This window comes from Gracilinanus agilis, chromosome 2 (genome assembly GCF_016433145.1).
Source record: "Gracilinanus agilis isolate LMUSP501 chromosome 2, AgileGrace, whole genome shotgun sequence".
NCBI lineage: Eukaryota > Metazoa > Chordata > Mammalia > Didelphimorphia > Didelphidae > Gracilinanus > Gracilinanus agilis.
In genome coordinates, this window is record NC_058131.1 from 639,792,559 (window position 1) to 639,813,652 (window position 21,094).

General features: G+C 39.4%; 1 protein-coding gene across 2 annotated transcripts in view; it reads right to left on the reverse strand.

The window, feature by feature from the left end:
* PANK1 (pantothenate kinase 1) overlaps positions 1–21,094 on the reverse strand; it is a 74,867-nt gene that overhangs the window by 47,652 nt on the left and 6,121 nt on the right. The window contains exons 1-2 of one of the 2 annotated variants that reach the window (XM_044665669.1): positions 18,120–18,376; positions 17,938–18,065 (exon numbers count right to left, since the gene is read on the reverse strand). In XM_044665669.1, coding sequence (XP_044521604.1) covers positions 17,938–18,065; positions 18,120–18,247 — 256 coding nt within the window. In that variant the 5' untranslated portion in view covers positions 18,248–18,376. Of the gene's footprint in view, positions 1–17,937; positions 18,377–21,094 lie in introns of those variants that run through there. The other variant, XM_044665668.1, reaches the window with a different exon arrangement.

Sequence of the window (21,094 nt, forward strand, 5' to 3'; positions counted from 1 at the left end):
GTTGAAGATGCCTCTGGGGCTCTGAATCTGGCGACTGGAAGGCCAGTGGTCATAACAGACAAAACTGGAAAAGATTCCACAGGTCATGTAATCTAACCCCTTCCTTTTATAGAGGAGGACACAGAGACACAGACACATTAAGTGTCTTGCCCCAGGTCAAAATCTCTTCATGTAAAGGTTAAATTTAGAGATTGGACTTAAATTATATGAAATAACATGGTCACCGAAGTTATTATATCTCAAGTCAGAAGTTTATTTACCAAATTAGAGGGGAAACAATTAAGTAAAGAAATGTGAGAGAGGTTAGAGAAAATACCTATACTAGTCCTCAGCCAGGAGGGCTGGTAGTGAAGAACTATGAGGACTCCTCCAAGATGGAAGCTAGTCTCTTAGGAAACTAAGAAAGAGTCGGCCCTTTTCATTCACCCAACAAAGTAGTCCAGGAGTCAGAATCTAAGTTGAAACCACAATTCATGTAGAAGACTCCAGTGAAGTTCCCTTGAAAACTATCTGCAGGAGACACTCTCCACAAGACTCAACTTCATGAGATTGCCCCAGCCCAAGGATTTTGTGGCTTTTATGATGGTTTCCTGTTCCTTCCCCTCTTCACAGAGGCCAATCACATTTTCCAAATTGTCCAGCCCTACCCAGGGGCAGTGTCTGTGGGATTGACTTGCCACCTCTAAATGTGTTAACTCTCTTCCTAGGATTCACATGTTTCTGAATTATCACCCAGTTTAGCTCTTGGGTTACAGACTTCCACCTACTTAAGGTTAAGTAGTGGTGTCTTCTTTTTGGAGGTGTAAACTCTTGTTAAGAGTTTCCCTTACTTTAGGGTTAAGTATGGGTATATCCTCCCCCCCTTTTGTTGATTAATTCAAAAGAAGACAAAGGAGAGTTAATCCTGTCCTCACAATCTAGTGAGGTACTAAGTAGGAATATTTAAGTTATTGTTAACCAAAGTTTTAACTCCAACTAGGCAAAGAGAATAAAGGATTCCCTTTTCACAAGTTTAAACTCAGAATAGACAAAGAGAACCACGAATTTCCTTTCACAATCTTCCCAGTGATTCTTTGGGAGTCTAATCTCCCCACTGAATCATTTTACATAACTATCTTCTATCTCTAAAGATCTTCTAGCTAAAGGTGTATACAACATTCAATAGTTAGAAATAAGAGAGAAATAAGAGAGAGAGAGAGAACCAATGTTTGCTAGGCTCGTTGACAATAAGCCAATAGGGGGGCAATCCCCTGTGGCATACATTCAAAATACTTGTGTTCAACCCTTCAAAGTTCAATCAATTATACTCCAAAGTTCATGCTGGATTTTCTGATGCTGTGGAGGTTTTCTTCAGGTATCTTCATGGTGCCTTCTTCAAACAATTCATCTTCTAGATTCAAAGAGTTATGTAGCTCTCTTTCCTGAAATGTTTCTTTCTCAAAAGATTTTTTTTAGTTTTATGGCAATTTTACAATTCCTATGGTAATTATGTAATCCTCCTTGATATCCCCATTGTGGAGTGTTGACCAACATTTGGATCAACTTGGGATACATAGTTGAGTTATGGGATATAGTCAATCAGTTTCAATAGAAGCTGCTCTCTTTACATGTGAGCAATGAATCCAAGAGTCCTTTTCTCCAATTTTTTATAGCTGTTGGAGAGGTTAACAGTACTTGAAATGGACCTTCCCAGGAAGGCTGAGTTGCTCCAATACATTGGAAGTTCTTTACGCATACCTTGTCTCCTATGTTTAGGTCACAAAGTGAAAAGTCTATAGGTCCTGCTTCTACTGCAGCTCCGGATTCATGGAGTTCATGCAATTTGTTCTGCGACTCTTGCATATATGTAGCAAAATAAGTATCTCCCCCTAATAATGATGTATATGCAGGAGAAAAAGGTTTAGCTTGCATAGGAAGGTGTCCAAAAAGCATTTCAAATGGTGAGATGTGTGGATCTCCTCTAGGCCTGCTTCATAGGAAAAATAAAGCTGGGGGAGAGCTTCAGGCCATTTTAGATGTGTTTCAGTGCATAGTTTGCTAATCATAGTTTTGAGCTCTCTGTTCATTCTTTCAACTTGGCCTGAGCTCTAGTGATGATAAGGTAACACAAAATTTGGGAGTTATCCCCAAACAGGAATAAACCTGAGATAAAACTGAATCTGTAAAATGGCTTCCTCTGTCTGAATCAATATGTGCAGGCAGACCAAAATGAGGAATAATCTCTTTTAAGAGTACCTTGGCAACAAAAGCCGTTGTGGCTCAGACAGTAGGAAATGCTTCTGGCCTTCTGATCAGCTAATCTACTATGACTAGACAAAATTTATAATGTCCATAACTTGGGAGGGAGTTTCATTGGTTTTTTGAGTTTTCAAAATCCCTTACAGAGTCAGAATTTGAGACCAGAAACTCTGACTCCAAATCAACCTCCCTTTTCATTGTAGCACATTGTGTCCTGTGAGGTAGACAGAGCAGTTACTATTAGCCATATTTTACCAAGGAAGAAACTGAAGCTAAGAAATTAAGTGATTTGTCCAAGTCCACACTAGTTAGTGGGCAGTGATCTTGATCTTTTCACTCTATGCCTCCATCACTGATGTTATTGCTCTACCACATTAGCCCAAGGATCTCAATTTTGTGGTCAACCCAAAATTCTCCATCACAAACAATTCAGTGGAGTAAAAAATAATAATGTGGTTGGTTTTTGTTTTTATTAAACTTCTTGCCTATTTTAAACACAGATATGTTTACATAGGTAATGAAATTATAACATTATGAGTGGTGAGCTGAGGTAACACCCTAGCAGTATTTCTTCCTATAACACCTACAGTCAAAAAGACTGGACACTGGGAATGTTTGTTATTTCTGAAGTTTTCATTTGGAAGGCATGACTTCAGTTAAAAGACTAGACACTGGGATTGTTTGTTATTTCTGAAGTTTTCATTTGGAAGGCATGACTTCAGTTAATAAGCAAAGCAGGAAGTTCTGATTTAATCATTTCACTAAATAGCTCCCAAGGTATTATCTAACACACGCTCACAAAGGTATAATCTCATTACCTGCTTAAGCAAATCCCAATTTAAGCAATGGAGAGGCTTAATTTCACATCTTGACTAGATACCAGAACCTTCATACTCCAGGGATGCCAGTGATATCTAACTACCTGGGAGTGGCTCATTAAATCATCTCTCAAGGGAACAACACAGCCATGCTGGAAGGAACAGGCTTGTGGCATCCTTTACCATTTCATACTAGGCTTTAATAATTCCCTTTCTCCTGTATTATCAAGTTCTAGCTTCTAAAGTAGGCCAGGTTCAACTGAGAAGAGGCAGTAAAATGTCTTGTACAGTGAACAAGACCTGATCCAATATACACACCCTTTTATTACCTTCCCAGATTAACCACAGGTCTACAAGAAACAGCTTGAAATAGGTTAGCAGAAGGGAAAACATTGCCCATGGTGAAATCAGCCATATTATTAGCCCTGCACAAGCTTTTTTTTTTCATGAATTCACTTAAAAATATTTGGCTGAGCTACTGAGATGGTAGAAGAAGTCCTAAACTTGGAGTCAGGAAATATAGACTGGGATCTCACTCACTAGCTTACTCTGTGACCTTGGACACTTACCTACTTACCCTCTCTGGGCTCCAGTCTCTCATCTATGCAACTTGCATTACATAACCTAAGAGTACTTGTAAGATCAAATGAAATAAATGCATAAAGAGATATGTAACCAGAAAGTATTATTTAATCACCAGCAATTTGTTATTTATAATTCCTGCATGCATAGCACCAGGGTAGGTGAGGGAAGGGGCACAAACATAGCTGTATAACATAGTCTTTGCTCTCTAGGAGCCTGAGAACCAGAGTAAAACCCAAAAGGAGACAGGTATTATGAAGAACTTCTACCCTTCCAATTCGATCTGCTGTACTCTTAGTCATCCTTCAAGGTCTCACTTTACCACAGTGATTTTTGGATTCCCTCCCTGAAATATGACAGCAACAGGTTTCTGCCTCTCTCAAATACTTGAACCAAGTTCTCTTTTAAACCCATTTTTTGTATATGGAATAAACTGCCAGAAGGGGGGGAAACGTATTTAGCTACAGCTCTCCCAAAGTGAAGAAGTTTGTCTACATCTTTGCTGAATTAAACTGTATGTGATTAAGTGCCAACTGAATGTCAAAAACAGAAATGCAGAGAAAAGGCCCTCTATGAGTTGGAATAGACAGAGAAATTTTCCTATAAGGATCAGGACTTAAAGTAAGCAGAGGGAAGAAGGGAAGATGGGCATGTTGGAGTTTGGAATGCATATATGTTCAGGAACTATATAAGTTTGGCAACAGTGAAAGATTCATGTAGAAGAACAGTGGAAGATGACATGGGTAAGTTAGGTCAAGATCAAAATAGAGGGGCCTTGATGTACCACATTTAGGAGTTTGGACATTATCCTGTAGATAACAAAGAATTATTGAAGAACCAAGAGAGGAATGGCATAGTGAAGTCAATATTACTCTGAGCAAAGAGACTGGAGGTACTGAGGCCAGCTGAAATGCTATATTGCCCAGGGGCAGTTAGGATTCAAATTTGGCCTCAGACACTTTCTAACTGTGTTAGAAGTTAAGTAACTTGTGGCCAAGTTACTTAACCACAATTCCCTAGCCTTTGCCACTCTTCTGCCTTGGAATTGAAACTTAGAACCTATTCTAAGTCAGAAGGTAAGGGATTTAAAAACAAAAACAAAAACATCATGAGTGGGTGGCTCTAACCCTACCTACAGGACCTACCCATAACCCAGTAGATTGTGTAGAGCTCATAAGCTCCCATGGGAGGAAGAATCAAGCACTGGGGAATCCAGTTTGTAGTGCCAAAACAGCCTGAGATTTCATGCTCAACAGGAAGTCAAGATTTAGGGATTTCCTGCTGTGGTAAAAATTCTCATTCCACTATAAACTTTCTCTAAGAGAATAAATATAATACAAATATGCACAAAAGAATTCTAGATAACATACCAGAAAATTGTATGTCAACTATGTAATAATAATCTATGTAAGTAAGTATATATACAAGTAGATATTCATGAATAAATATACATTATATGTTACACATATATTGCATATGTGCCCTTATTTTTACATGTGCATAATATATGATAGATAAGTAGAGATAGATAGATAGATAGAGCAGCTGGTGATGCATTGGATAGAGTATAAGACCTGAAGTCAAAGAGACTCATCTCCCTGAGTTCAAATCTAGACTAAAATATTATCTAGCTGTGTGACTCTAGGCAAGTCACTTAACTCTATTAGCCTCAGTTCCTCATCTATAAAATAAACTGGAGAAGGAAATGACAAAGCACTCCAGTATCTTTGACAAGAAAAACCCAAATGAGGTCATGAAGAGTCAAACATGACTGAAAATGACTGAATTACAATAAAACATTATATGTATGGAGGAGAGACAGAAACAGAGAAACATAATGGGCTATGAGGAAGGAGGGAAGGGTATTGAATACACTGCTCAGAATAAAAAGTTCCAAATGTTCCCATAACACATTGGCAATTGGAATTAATTCAAGATGTTATCGGTATTCTCTCAGTAAAGAAGTAAGAGACTGTGGGTTTGAAATGTGGCATATGCAATCACAAGGAGTTGCTTTTTGGTCAGTTTTGTTTGGGACAAGTCAGGGTTGGGGACATCTGTGCAAAAGCATGAAAAAGGTGGGTTAAGTATAAGAAACATCAAAGAGGCCAATTTAGCTGGAATGTAGAATGTGTGAAGGTTGGTAATATGAAATGAGCCTCAAATGGAAGAGTTAATGTGTAACAGGCCTGGAAAAAAAAAAAGGTTGGAACCAAATTGGGAATGGCTGTAAATGCCAAATAGGAATTTTTATTTTATCCAAATGCATGGAGAAACAGCTAATGTTAAAAACAAAAGGCAACAATCCAATTTTTTAAAATACAGAGACACACAAAAGCACACACGATGTGTAGCCCTCCTGATTTTGAGTCCACAATATCATACAGAAAGGTTTAAGAACATGCCCACTTTATGCCCACTGGTACCAGAACATCCCAGAACATGTCCTTTCTGCCCACTATTGGGGAGACCTGTAATTCTAGTAAGATTAGCAGAAGTGAGAGTGGGTAAAGAGCTTCCTTACCTAATCACAAAAGTCTTAATCAAACCCTGAGAGATAAGCCCCCTCTGTGACTGCTCTAAGAGTATGAATCTAAACAAGACAGGGGGTCTGCAAGCTAGTATTCATTTGAGAAGGTGGATGAGAATTGAGGAATGGGAAATCCTCTATGATCTTTAGAGCAAGCTGCTTCCTAAGAAGCCCCAGAGCTCTAACTGGGTCTTTGCTCTGCCAGAAATGTCCCAAATGCTTCATCACAAGCTTTGAGTTGGAAGAAATATTAGAGGTCATCTAGTCCAATCTCTTCACTTTGCAGATGGAGAATTATGTTGTTCAATAATATGAGGTACCATATTCAGTTCTATACACACCAGGTTTTAGGAAGGTCATTGATGATTGGAGGGAGCAGCAATCAAGATTGCCATAAGATGAACAATTCAAAGAACCAGAGATGCTTATTAGCCTAGGGAAGGAAAGACTCAGGTGGGGACATGGGCGCTAACTTCAAATAGCTGAAGCTAGGGTATAATATAAGGAATATAAAAAAGACTTTATATAGGAAGACAGAGTGAGCAAAGATTTCTCGATTTTAACTGTAGCAAGCAGTGTCTGAAAAAGCAATACCTGTTTAGCTAAGGCAACAACCAGAAGAATATCTCTTATCTGAAGACCTATGTGACTCTACACTACATACCAGAAGAGTCATCTGAATAAAAGAGATTGCCCAAAAAGTGCTTAGGACAATACACTGCATATAGTAAGTACTAAATAAATGCTTATTTCCTTTCCCATTTCCCCTTAAAACCTCCATCCTGATAGTCTGTGATATCTAAAGGAGCCCTTTTATAGGGTCTTTACCTTCACACAGTAAAGCATACACTAGCCCAAGTAACTTTCCTATACTAATGAAGAACTAAGTAAAATATTCCAGGTTGGCTCTTGATCAGTGGGTTACCAAGCTTAGCTGTCCATGGTCATTGTGGCTAGCAAAAAAGACAATTCCAGCATACTTTGGATAACTGGGTATCCAAACTGGATATCCAAAAACATGTTTTCTACATGACCATTTGTACTTACCCATGACTCCTTTATTAGCCTATGAACCAAGATTGGGATTCAGAAATACTAATTAGGTGCTAGTACCCAGGGCATACCAAAAGGGTACACACATGTTCATTTCAACTTGTGCAAGGAAAAAAAAATTACTGGACTGCTTTTACAAGGTTTGAAGGTAGGCTACAGAGGAATCCTGTTCTTAAAACACTGGGGGTACAAGTATCTAGAATTCCAAAGGAATAACTAATTCTTATATCTTTAAAAAGTAAATAAAAGGGGGCAGCTGGGTTGCTCAGTGGATTGAGAACCAGGCCTAGAGACGGGAGGTCCTAGGTTCAAATCTGGCCTCAGACACGTCCCAGCTCTGTGACCTTGGGCAAGTCACTTGACCCCCATTGCCTACCCTTCCCATTCTTCTGCCTTGGAGAACACAGTAAGGGTTTTTAAAAAAAATTTTTTTAAGTAAATAAAAGATCTTTCTTCCTTAATGTCACATTTTCTTTATGTAAAATTCACTAATTTACATCCCTTGAGAAATGAGCTACCCAATAATCAATCAAAAATTAAAAAAAAACAAAGAGAAAAGAAATATAGAGGAGGTCAATCTTCCCTAAAGCTGAATTTAGTCCTTAATTATATGTTTTCTTTTATTATCTAATTGTTATATGTGTATTTAGACATACCTTCCCAACTTAGTGTTGGCACAAAGGAGGCAAATAATAAATACTTGTTGAGCATTTTAATTAAATAAAACAATCAGTCAACAACCATTTACCGAATGCTAACAACGTGACACATATAGTACACTAAGTACGAGGGAGGAAAAGCACAGCCTCTCTTTTCAAGAATCTTACAGTCTAGCAATGGAAATAACTATAATAAACAACCATGCATAGATAAGATATACATAAGGTAAATTGGAAGTAAACCTAAAGTGTTTATTTAGAGTGGAAGGTAAAGGTGAGGAAAGGGACAAGGGAAGTCCTCCTAAAGAGGGTGAATTTTGAACTGAAACTTGAAGAAAACCAGGAATTCCAGGAGATAAGAGGTAAGAAGTGAGAGCATTCCCTTTTCCAAGGAAAAAGGCATGAAAATGAAAAATGTATTATCATTTGTCCATTCCTATATAAAGAATATAAAAAAAGACATTATAGCTGGATTGTAAAGTACTTTGTGGGGTGGGGGCAGCTAGATGGCTCAGTGGATTGAGAGCCTGGAGATGGGAGGTTGTTTGTTTTGAATTCAGGGAAGTGCTATTTGGAAGTGTCTAGCAGACTCCCTATGGACATGTGGGGACTTTGAGACTACATTTCCCGTGATCCCTATGGGTTTCTGGTTTCCGGTTTAAGGCGTGGGGACGTCCAGCGTCCCCACGTGTGGGGCAATTTAAATTCAGAGGAGGGCCCAGAGAAAGCCTCTCTCTGGGTTTTGCAGGGTGGCTGGCTGGCGTACTAGAGGGACAAGATGGGCTCCATCGGTAGGTAGGCGTGGTCATATATATTTTACCAACATGGCCATGGCTTTAATTAAAATACTAATTTCTATTATTATATTAGTCTTTATCATTTTTAATCTTAACAAGATCCTGTATTCAAATATGGCCTTGGACACTTCCTAGCTGAATGACTCTGAACAGGTCACTTAACCCCCATTGCCTAACCCTTACTTGTCTTCTGCCTTGGGACCAATACACAGTATTGACTCCAAGACAGATGGTAAGGGTTTTTAAAAAATAAAATAAAATACTTGTTGGGGAGCAAAGGAAGATTAGAAAGGAGGGAGGGTAAAACATGATCATATTTGTACTTTCCAAAGATCCCTTTCCCAGCTGAGCACAGAATGGACTAGAGCCATGATGGCAAACCTATGGCACATGTGCCGAAGACGGAGTGCAGAGACCTCTCTGTGGGCACATGCAGGTCCCAGGCTTGGCGAGTTGGGAGACTGGTCCCACTCCCAAACACAGGGGGTGAGGCACTTGAGCCTATCTCCACCCTCCACTGTGTCTGTGCTCAGCAGGGCTGGCAACCTAATCAAATTTAGAGGACCATGGGCTTTAGAGCTGGAAGAGTTCTTATGCAACCTCTTCATTTAAAGAAGAGGAAACCATAGCCCAAAAGAAAGTTACTTGGTCAAAGTCACATAGCTAGTAAGGTCATACAGAGTCAGAATTTAAACCCAGGTCCAATATTCTTTCTACTACATCATGATTCTAGCCACAATGGTCTCCTTACCCTATTGAATATTAAAATAAGGACAATCTGTGATAGAGAGGGTTCAAGATATGGTGACAGAAGATTTGTGTCCCATCTTCCAGATGTTGTAGGAAACATAGACCTGTCTCTAGCACTATATAGGCTCTCCAGTAAAGGTAGATCTGGAAAACTCTATACCATCATGAGGCTTTGGGAGGCCCTGTGCTTATTCCCTGTGTTCTACCAAGTATTTGGCAGTGACATATTCTATAAAACTTGGAAAGCCTACTAAGATAGGTCAAAAGATTCCCTGGCACATCAACCTGCTGCCAGAAGTATTCTCAGCATAGGAGAAGAGAGAGACTATCTCACTGGTCTATTCCTTTGAATGTGGGTTGACAGTCCATGGTATGTCCCTAGTGGCTAAAGGGTTCCATGGGATTTAATAGTGTTGAATCATATATTTGTTTATAGTTACTACAGAGATTACCCTTGTATACAGTCAAGACTCAGTCCAGAGAGTAGATATATACTCTGAAGGTTTTACAAATGTGCCTTATTTCTCAATAAAAAATAAGACTCAGCTTTATTTTCATCTGTTCTCCAGGGAGAAAGAGACCTCACCTACCACCCTTCTAAAAGACTGGCTCAATTCCCAGTTTTGCCACTGGTTGATTCTGTGACATTAGAAAAGTTATCTCCCTTTTCAGTGTCTAGACTATTATCCAAAATGAAGGGATATCTCCAAGGTCTCTTACAGCTCTAACATTTGTGATTCCACTTATATTACTAGTCATTTGGGACTCTTGTCTAACAATTCATACACATTTTCTATTTTAATTATTTGACTCCTTTTATCTTGCTTTGATTCCCTATAAAAATCCTTTCCTCTGGAAGCCACCTGATTTTTTTTTAACACACACACACACACACACACACACACACACACACACACCATGAGATAAGCCAACATAAGCATCTAAAAGATGTCATAAATCAAGTAACCAGATACCACCCCTGACAGCTGAGTGATGTGGGGGAAAGGTCCACTTAGCAGCTTCAGTGTATTTACTCCCAGTCCAATGCATTTGCCTTTGACATCTGACTTTAGAGCATGTCATCCCAAGGTGAAAAAAGTGGCATAAGCATTAAAGATATGAAACTACATTCCTTGACACTATAATCTAAAAGTACATTCTTATGGGATCTGACCATTTGCTAATATATCTTGAAAACAAAACAAAAATTACCCTCAGAACACTTCTGATCCTCTGAGAATCCAGTTTCCCAACACAACTAGGTTTTGTTTTATACTTTTACTCTACTCTCTCCCATTACATGTCTAGCATGTTCAATATTAAACAGCACCATTTCCACACATTTGATGGTCACAGGAAACAAAACATACTTTGTGTTAGCTGCTGAATTTCATATCTACAGATAGGATTGCTACTGGAAAATAAAAGTGTTTAGGAGAAGGGAGTATCAGAGAGTCAGGCTCCCAACTTAACCACGTAAATGCCAGACATATAAAATGAATTATGAATTTCCATCCAGTTGGCTGATATGTCAGTTTCAGTGGAATTCCCAGAAATGACAACAGCTCAGATTTATATATAGGACATTAAAGCTTACAACTCCTAATAACATGAAAAGTAAATGGTGAAATATTCCTTTACTCGATTTACAGACAAGAAAACTGTAATTCAAAAAGTTTAAGTCATTGATATGATTAAAATAGATAGGTACAGTTCTGAAAAAGATTTTCTGCATAAAAGAAAAAATGGCACTTTGTATTAAAAAAATTAAAGAAATTAATTAGTGATAACTAAAGACCAATTTGTAAAAAAGGTTTAGTCCACCTGCTCAAGGAAGCACAGCTAGTATCAGAGCTAGAATTGGAACTTGGGTCTCTAGATTCTTAATTCAATGCTCTTTTCACTATACCCTATAAAAAAGTTAACAAAAATGAATCCATTCAATCAACTTAAATAAGATATTTTGAATTCCTATTGCATATAAGACAATGTATGTTAAGCCCTCATATAATAACCTGAATTCCAAAAGAGAGAGGCATCATGTACTCAAATATGACTACAAGTGTACAACCAGGGGTGATTAGTCCCAGTAATCAGTCTTCTGAAGACAGAATTATTCAGCTCTGCAATTCATATTTCCACTAGGTGAGAACCAATTATCATGTTTTATGTAATTACCAAAGTAAAAATCCAAATACACATGATCACTTCAGGAGATTCTTCATGAACACTAAAGAGTACCTAGCTATATTTTTTGTGACAGTAAAAAACTGGAAACAAAGTGGATTTATAATTATTGGGAAAGAGCTGAACAAATTTTGATGATAAAGCATGGTTTCCTCCTCTTGGAAGAAAAGTAGAAGACCACAGTAGTGAAATATTGAAGAGTATTAGACCTATTATTTTTTTCCCTCTATTACAAGGAAGAATGTAGATGATAGGGAGATAGATTAGGTAAAGGATGGCAACACAAAAACTAAGAGTCTCAATGGAATAAAAGAATGGCATCAAATAAATCACCTTCCTTCTTTAAGGCTCCCCTATAAGAAGGAAGGACTGGACTACATGAATCCAGAGACAGTGTAGCACAGGTGAATGCTGGATTTGGAGCCAGGGGACCTGAATTTGAATCCTATATCTGTTTTCTAACCAACTTTAAGTAAAACATGTTAGCTTTCTGGGCCTAAATATCCTCATCTATAAAATTAAGGTGTTGAAATAGATGGTACTCAGAGAGTACCCTTCCAACTCTACATTTTGTGATCCTGTTTTAAGGACCCTTTCTAGTTCTGATTCTATAACTGTATCATCCCCAAAGCTCACAGCACTGGGTCTTGCAATCCCAATGAGAAAAAAAAAAACAAAAACGATTTATTCCAAGTTATGACTGGAGAAACTAAAACTGAAAGGTTTGAAACATAAACCAGTTCTTAGAATACACTACTACCCAGTAAGGGAAACCTCAGTGTTCCTATAATAAAATGGGATATTTGTAAAGCCCTTAGCACAGTGCCTAGAACATAGCAAGTGCTTAATAAATGTTTATTTCCTTTGTCTTTAATTCAAAATCCTCTGTCCACTGAGCTAGATGCTTCTTCACTCATGAATTGCCAATTATGCTGGAAAAAAAAATGCTTAACTATCTATCCCAAGCAGAAGCAGCCAGGAATTGGGGAAGGGGGGAGATTCCAGATGTGGCATTAAATAGCCTCCCCAGCAACAGCAAATCCTCCTTTCTCTACAATTATCCTGACTCAGGAATAATGAAGAATTCAAATTCTGAATGATAAAATTGGCCCAGGTCTAAACTATGTCTTTTTGAAAAAGTTGAAGCCTTTCACTTTTCAAAAATGTGGTTTCCAAAATTGGTTACAGATTTCAGTGTCTCTAATTCTAGTATTTAAGTAAAGTCTGGAGATCATGAACTTTCTTCTGGTTCACCTATTCAACCAATTTGGAAACTAATTCTACAATTCAGAGAACTGGTGGGCAGGGCCAAGGTATTTTATTTTCTATAGCCTAATCCTTTATCCTAGTGATGGGTGAACTTTTAAAAATGGGGGCCAAAGGAAAAGAAATGCTCATCTGTCAGTCTGTTTCTAAGGCAACTCTTTCGAAGTTTCATTGTATTGTATCCTACTCATTGTATTTGTCAGATTAGGAATAATGTCCCTTAGCAGGATAGAACATTTCAGGGGGCAGCATCTGGCCCATGGGCCTTAGTTTGCCCATCACTGCTTTATCCATATTTGCATTTTTCCAATTTTCCCATTGTTGCTGCTCATCTGTAACAATTGCCTTAGTTTTTAAAAGTTCAGAATTTCAAGGTAGTTATCATAAAATACATTGTGTCTCCTTTTAAAAAGTAAGTAAAAAGTCTTTTTAAAAGTAGTACTCATCACATGAGGGAAAAAAACTGGCTGGGGTAAAAGTACATAACACTATTAGGTGTTTTACCACATTCTAATCAGATAAACATTTCAAAGACCAAGTATCTGTAGAAGGTATATAGAGATTGGTGGAAAGAATACTAGATTTGGAATCTTAGCTTCATTCAAGTTTTCATTGCAAATCCCTGACTCAGCTATTTATTGCATAATTATATCTTGGGGAAATCACTTTAAATCTGTGGCCTTAGTTTCTTCATTTACCAAATGAAGCAACTGGGCTATTTGACTTTCTCCAACTCTTGTGAACTAGATTGTTCAATGCTTACAAATAAACTGTCTGGACCAGTCAACTAAGAATGGAATCCAATAGCAATAAATTCATGTCTCTAGACTGGCCCCATATAATCACTTTAAAGCTTAAAGATATATTTCTGAAGAATACTGACTAAAGTTTCTGAATTCCTAGGAATCAAGTGAAGAGAGATCTAAACAGCAAAGACTCCAAAGGAAAAAAGTTCACTTCTGCATATGAAAAGCCAAGCCACGGATTCATAGAATTCAGTCTCAGTTTTTGTTCAAGCCTATAGTTGGAACATTCACTAAAAATAATACCAGTTTTTTGTTTGTTTTTTTCTGCTGGTGATCAGCTGTATCAATAAGTCAACAAAGATTTGTGTTCAGTACTCTGCTGGTATGCAGGTCTCCTGCTTAAGTACAGGTTACATTAGATATTCTCTGAGGTTCATGGCAACTCTAAGACTGTAGGATTCTACTGTGACGATAGACACTCCTCCTGAACTAAGAATTTATAGTCTAATTGAGGTCACATGAAACAATTAACATACAATACAAGCTAGGATACAATTAGTTGGTGTAGTTGTGTAGTATAAACATTCAGAGAAAGAAGAGATGAATGAAATGTGGAACATAAGAGAATTCTAAAATTTAAGAGTTAGAAGGGTTTTTTTTTCCAAGATTTAGTTCAACCTGAATAGAGTGAAGATAGGCTTAACTCTCCCCTTGCTTATTTTTAAATTAATCAACAAACACTGAAAACACCCCTACTTAACACTAAGTAGGGGAAGTTCAAAAAGCAAGTCACTTACTAAAGTGGGTGAAAACCTAGAGACAACTGACCACCCCCTGGGTAGTGCTAAGCAAATTTAAAGACTGCCATTGGCTCCATAAAGTGGAGGAAGGGACAGGAAGGGCCGAGTAAAAAGGCCTATAAAGGGTCCTGAACTTCCTATTCAAGAGGTCTTCTGACCTTCCTTTTTCCACATCATTTCCTGTCCCTTCCTCCACTTTATGGAACCAATGGCAATCTTTAAATTTGCTTAGCACTGCCCAGGGGGCAGTCAATCGTTTCTGGGCATTCACCCACTTTTAGTAAGTGGTTTGTGAATCTCCCCTACTTAGTGTTAAGTAGGGGTAGTCTCAGTTTTTGTTAATTAATTTAACATTAATAGGCAAGGGGAGAGTTAATCCTATCTTCACAATAGGATCTGTATACCTAAGACACCACTGCTGAATTCAGAAGGGGGCAAAGTTCTAAAGAAGTAATTAAGTCAAGATCCTATGGCTCTTCAATGGCATGATCAAGTAGGGTACGTAGAGAAGGCTTCATTGAAGAGATGGAACTGGGGTTGAGCCAAGTACAGAAAAGAGGTAATTTATTTCAGTGAAAGGATCATATGTTTTCCTTACAGGGAGAACAATTTATTGTAATTTCTAAAAATCAAATCAAACTCACTTCCAACATTGCCCCTTGTGCTGAAACATGAACAGATTCTATTCTTTCCTTTCCTTCTTTATTTTTATGGCAAGGGATATTTCTAACTCAGACTTTGCTCTAGCAGGTTTGAATATTAAAAAAATTCAAGTGTCCTGCACTCTGACAAAAAACAAAACAAAACAATCCCATTCAGCAAAATTAAAAGAGCCCTGAAGAGAGATACCAGCCTACATACTCACTGCAGGTCCCTGACTGTCTGATAGAATTGTGGTAGGTGGCAGACAGAAGGACTCCTACTCATCATGCCTCAATTTTTAGAATATTAGTAAAAATTAGAAAATTAGTAAATAGAAAGTAATTATTTGTAAGGCTTTTAGACCTTACTTTCAAGGAAAGTGTGCACAAGTTAAGTACTTATACTTTTTTTTTGTTATTTTTATCTGTATTTAATGAATACTACATACAATATTCACCCTTTTAATACCTGTATAAGAAAAAATATAGCCAGAAAGTTAAGTTCAAGCCAATAAATGTTGTTTTAAAAAAGTTATACTTTTCTTAAATTAAAATTTCACATACACACATACCCACAAAGAAATACAGTATTTTACTAGATTTCCCTTCTATTCTCTTCCCTCATTCAAAGTTTATTCTGCTAACATTTATACAAAGATTATGGGGATACAGTAAAAAGTGTCCCAAATTAGTTTTCAGCTTTTGAAGCTTACAAATGCACAAGGGCTTTTGGTCTACCCTATTTTCAGCAAAATTATTCTTCCACTCCCCACTTCCCTTACTCAAAGCTTACTTTGTTAAAATTTATGCAAAAATAATAGGATCATAGATTAAGAGCTAGAAAGGACCTCTAGTCCAATTGCTTCATTTTGCAGATGAAGAAACTGAGGTTCAGTCAGAAAGGATTGAAACAAGGTCACACAATAGTAAACCTGGGATTCCAATGCAGGCCCTATGTCAAACTGTCAAATGATACCAAGTAGCCTGTTCAAACTTCAGAGAAGAAAATATGAATGGCAAACATCTAATTCACATTTGCAGTTTTCTGTACAAATGACATTAATGTCATACTTTAATGCTTTGCAAATCATAAGGGTTGTTTTCCTCCTAAAAACACAAACCACTAATTTTTGAAATTGAGGACAGGCATAAAAGAAACAAGGGTCACATTTTATCTTTAAAAAAAAACATTTCTGGAAGTTAACAAAATCATGTCATTACTTCACTCCTTTCTGCATGCACAAAGTTATAAAGTGTATTAAAGAAATTGCTACAATGTGTTTTCTTCAAAAAAAAATGCCACCAGACAATTTTTATTCAACTGAACATCAGGCATTTTAACTTGCCAACAGGGAACAAATACTGAAGGAAAAAAAGTATTCAATTATTTTATTCACTTCAAGTCAGCATTGTCTAGGTGTTTGACAATAGTACTACTTACAGTTCAAGAAACATTTTTTTAAAATATGGTTTGGAAAACACATTTCGAGGCTTTGGAGGGGAGATTCAGAGATGGGACAAAACAAGATTACTGCATTCCTGCAGTTTGTACTCCATTGGGAGGACAATAAAAATCCAGGTATATACAATATACAGCAATTCAAGATAAGTGCATTTCAGTTTTAAATCCAATACTTGAATGTTTAAAAGTTTCCAAAATGATCAGCCAGGCTTATAAGTCATGGTAGCAATAAACATTGTAACTAGTCAACACCACTTCTATAAACAAAGATAATTTTCCAGTCAATGTAAAAGCAAAACAATGCAATAAAGAGCTTTCCGTAACAAATGAGATTTGGCAATTCTAAGTAAGAAGAGACATTTCTCTGCTAAAATTTCGGCCCCATAGAAACTGAGTTCTTTAGGGCGGAGAGGTAACACTGTGATTCTCAAAAACTTAGGAAACAATAGAGAAACTCTCAATTAAGAGAAGAAAAGCAAAAAGTCAAAGTAGAAGAAACTTAAATTGAGAAATCTTGCCTTTCTCGAATGCATTGCTGGTACTCCCTCCCATAGTGCTTAATTTGGATATTAAACCTACAGTTTACTTACACTGTTTCTTGCCATTTATCAGCTTCATTAAAGACACACACACAGGAGCAGGTCACCAGCAGAATTAATAAGGTTTAGTTCGGATACAAGTTGTAAACACGACCTGTAAATTTACATCCCAGAAAGTCTAGTTTGGAGACACCCTTTAGAACCTAACATTATATAACACAGGCGGCGTATTGTGAAATAACTCATTTTAACCTTCTAAACACAGTAAACTACAATCAAGCCACAAACTCCCAACCAGACCAAACCAAAAAAAAAAAAAGAGAGAGAGAGATTTTTCATTGGCCTGTGTTGTCCCAGCCCACATGGTATCAGTGGGTGTGTCCCCCAAGGCGGGTCCTCTGATTGGTTGCAGGGAAACACCATTTAATAGGCTGTGATTTGGGGATTGTCAAACTACACACCTCCTGACTAGACGTTCACCAATAGACCGGTCGGATTGGAGGCTACTCTGCAATTCAAAGGGCAAGAAAATCGTCAGAGAAGGGAGGAAGAGGCAGCAGCCTCGGGGAGCACAGGGAGCCTGCTGAGGACGGCCCCTCCTCCCAGTCAAGGTTCCCCCCCAATGCATTCTCCCCAGCTACTAATAAGATGGCCCGAGCCTTTAATGAAGGGTAAATGCTCCGCTGTCCACTCCTCAGGAGCCAAGCTGTCATGAGTAGTACCCACACTGGAGGCCGCCCCGCACAATCCGGGGGCGTGTGGTGGGGGGTGCCCCGTGGACAGTCCCTGGCAGAGTGACCCCTTCCCCCCGCCCCTGCCCGGACTCCTCCGCCTTCGGCTCCTGCTTCCCCTCCCCCGGCTTCACTTACGCGGCCTGTTCTTCCTCCCCGAATCCATTCTCCTCCGGAGCCTGCATTTCTTGGCCGGGGAGTCGTGGAGCGGTGGCAGCCCGTCAGGCTGAATCTGAGTCTGGGGCCGGGGGTCTGAGCTGCTGCTGCTTCCTGAGGGGCCCCGGCCGCAGGGTCGAGGTTGCAGTTGAGGAGGCACAGGCGGGGATGGGGGGTGGAAGCCGTTGTGCACGATGCCGTTCACAGCGGTCGCCGCAGCGCTAGGCACCCCCATGAGGTGTGGGTGCGGGCGCGGGGCCGAGAGCTCGGGAGGCTGCCCCCGGTCTCCCATGCCGGTGCCGGAGAGGGAGTGGGCACAGGTTACTAAGGCTGGTCTGAGCAGCGCAGGAGGACGGGGCCCAGCTCAGGCTCCCTCGCTGGAGGTCATTCTCGGTCGTTTTTATTTCCCTGGATCCTCCTCCCTGCGGCTTCCTATCCAGCAGCCGCAGAGCCGGCCCCGAAGGACGCCACCAAGCCCTCCGCTCCTCCCCTCCCCTCCCCCTCTTCTCTTCTCTTCCCTCCCCCTCTCTTTCTCCTTTTCCTCCTCCTCCTCCCCCCTCCCCCCAACCCCGCGGCCCCACTGCGCCTGCTTTGTGCATACCAGCCCACCCCTCCAGCCCCGGGCTGGGCGCTCAGACCCTGGTAGGCAGGGGGCAGCCAATGCCCGGGGAACCCCACCCCGCTGGTGGCGGGAGTTCAAAAGCTTCCTCCGGTTCTCCAGATCAGTCTATGAGACTGAGCATGCCCAACCTTAGAAGTCTTGCAGGTCTGGCGACTTAGTTGGTCCGGGTCTTTAAAGCCTGCATTCTTAGGGGCATGAGCTGGGGAACCGTGTGGGTTCCGGAAAGGTACTGTCTGGAAAGAAGGTGGGAAGAATCTTGGAATCTCAGAGCAAGAAAGGGTACTTCTTTTACTCTTCTAGTTCTACTGAGTCAGAGTAGGGAAGCGACTCGTCTAATGTCACAGACACTCTCAGGGCACACATACACACGGGTTGATGGAGACAGGATCCTGAGCTCTTCTCCACATTAGCAAAATTTTACTTCCCCAAAATACACGATATATCCTTTTCAAAGTCACTCTCTAGGATGCCCAGATTCTAAAAGAGTAGTTTTTATTTGTGGGCTAACTGGTCAAACTGAATTCCTTCTGAGATTACCTCCATTAATAACAATAATAATAAATAGCATGCATATAGGGCTTTAAGTTTTGCAAAGAGTTTTGCATATATTTCATTTAACCTACATAACAACCTTGGGAAATGGATACTATTATTATCCCCATTTTATAGATTAATAATTGCCATAGCAACTAATATTTATATGATACCTGCTATGTGCCAGGCCCTGTTCTAATCGATTTACAATTATCTCATTTGAGCCTTACAACAACCTTTAGAAGTAGCCTCTTTTGTTATCTCCATTTTTACAGATAAAGAAACTGAGGAGGAGGTTAAGTGACTTCACCAAGTTCACACAGCTAATCTCTCTAAGGAGGGTTTTCACTGAGGTCTTCCTGATTCTGGACTTTAGCAGCTATTCTATCTACTTCTCCACCTATATGCCTGGGTATATAAGTTTTAGATAGATAATTCTTTGCTTCTTATCTCCCACACACATCAAAGTGTGAACCAACTATGTCTTTGCCTTTCTTTGTATTCCTAGCCTTTAATATGTGACAGTAGTAAGTCTTAATAAGTGCTTATTGACTGACAGAGTGAAGGGGCACACTGGGTGGGAGGGGGGGGAGGTGAAAAAGGAAAAGGACATTTATTTATAGAAAGCTAGGCAGACATGGTAGGAGAGGGAGGGAGGTTTCTGGGCTGGCAGTCACACATCATGAGGTCACTGAGTTTTCTTTCCAGAGAGAAAACTTAGGAACACAGTGAGGGAGGAATTAAAGGACATAGCCAGCGACAGAGTTACCTTAAAATAGAAGAGCAGAATTATAACAGATCTAGGGAAATTCCATCTCTATAGAACTGAGAAGGATCCTAGATCCCACCAAAGGTAGCCAGAGCTATAGAAACTCTGGTCTAATTCCCAAAGGGAGACCACTAGTATAAAGTGACCTTGGTCTATAAGGATCTTCATTCCAAAAATGAAGATCAAAGGCCAAAGTTACCTTTAAATCCCTCTGGGCTGTGTACATCCCTAAAAATCTTTGGGCATAAAACACAAACTTGAATGTGGTTCACCCTACACATAGCCTTGTTTATATTTCAAAAGCATGATGCTATCTGTGGATGACACTGTCTCAAACTTCGATTTGTCTTTTACAAATTAATCATTGTAATAATAGGTTATACATTTTAATAGTTACATACTAATAATAGGTTATGTACATTTTAATGTTGTAAAGTATCAGTTGAGGGATATTTTTCTCAGAGACTCTCTCACTTTCTATAACTTCTTCCTACAAAAAGTTTTCTGGGGGAAAAATGAAATCTTATGCTTGTAATTGCCTACAGTGTTCAAAATACTACCTAGATGAATGAAATGTGAAGCATTTAATTGGCTAGGTAAATTTAGAATGCAAATAGGAAGCTTTTTGCATTACAGTATCTACCATGATATATTATCTCATTCCCTGTCCCCCACACCTTTTGCTTCCCTAGTAGACAGATGGCACAGATCCAGGGCAAAAGTGACTGCCCTCAGGACAGAACGTCCTCCACCTAGTTAATTTCTTGTGCCTATTGACATGTGGGTCTTCTGGTTCTGTTCCTGCCACCCTCTGCTTCCAATGCCCAGTGGAAAAGAGCCAGGTTGTAGCTCACAGGCTTAACCCAGGGGGTGTGTGAGAGGGTGTGTTGTGGGTGTAACTTGACCAAAGGAATGTGTGGAAGGAGAAGGAGTCTTACAGTTTCTGGACAAAAGAAGAGGAGAGACTTCCCATCTTCACTAGCCCTCATTGGGGGATAAAGGAGCTCACATATAGAGTCCCAGAGTACATAACAGCCCTGGTGATATCTGCCAAGTTTCCAAATAAATGTCCTATTATTAATTCTAGTGACAACCCTTAAAGACAAATTGGGTGGCACTGTAGCAATGACCTTGAAACCTAAAGGAAAGTTTCTATTCATCCCAGCCCTACACACACACACACACACACACACACACACACACACACACACACA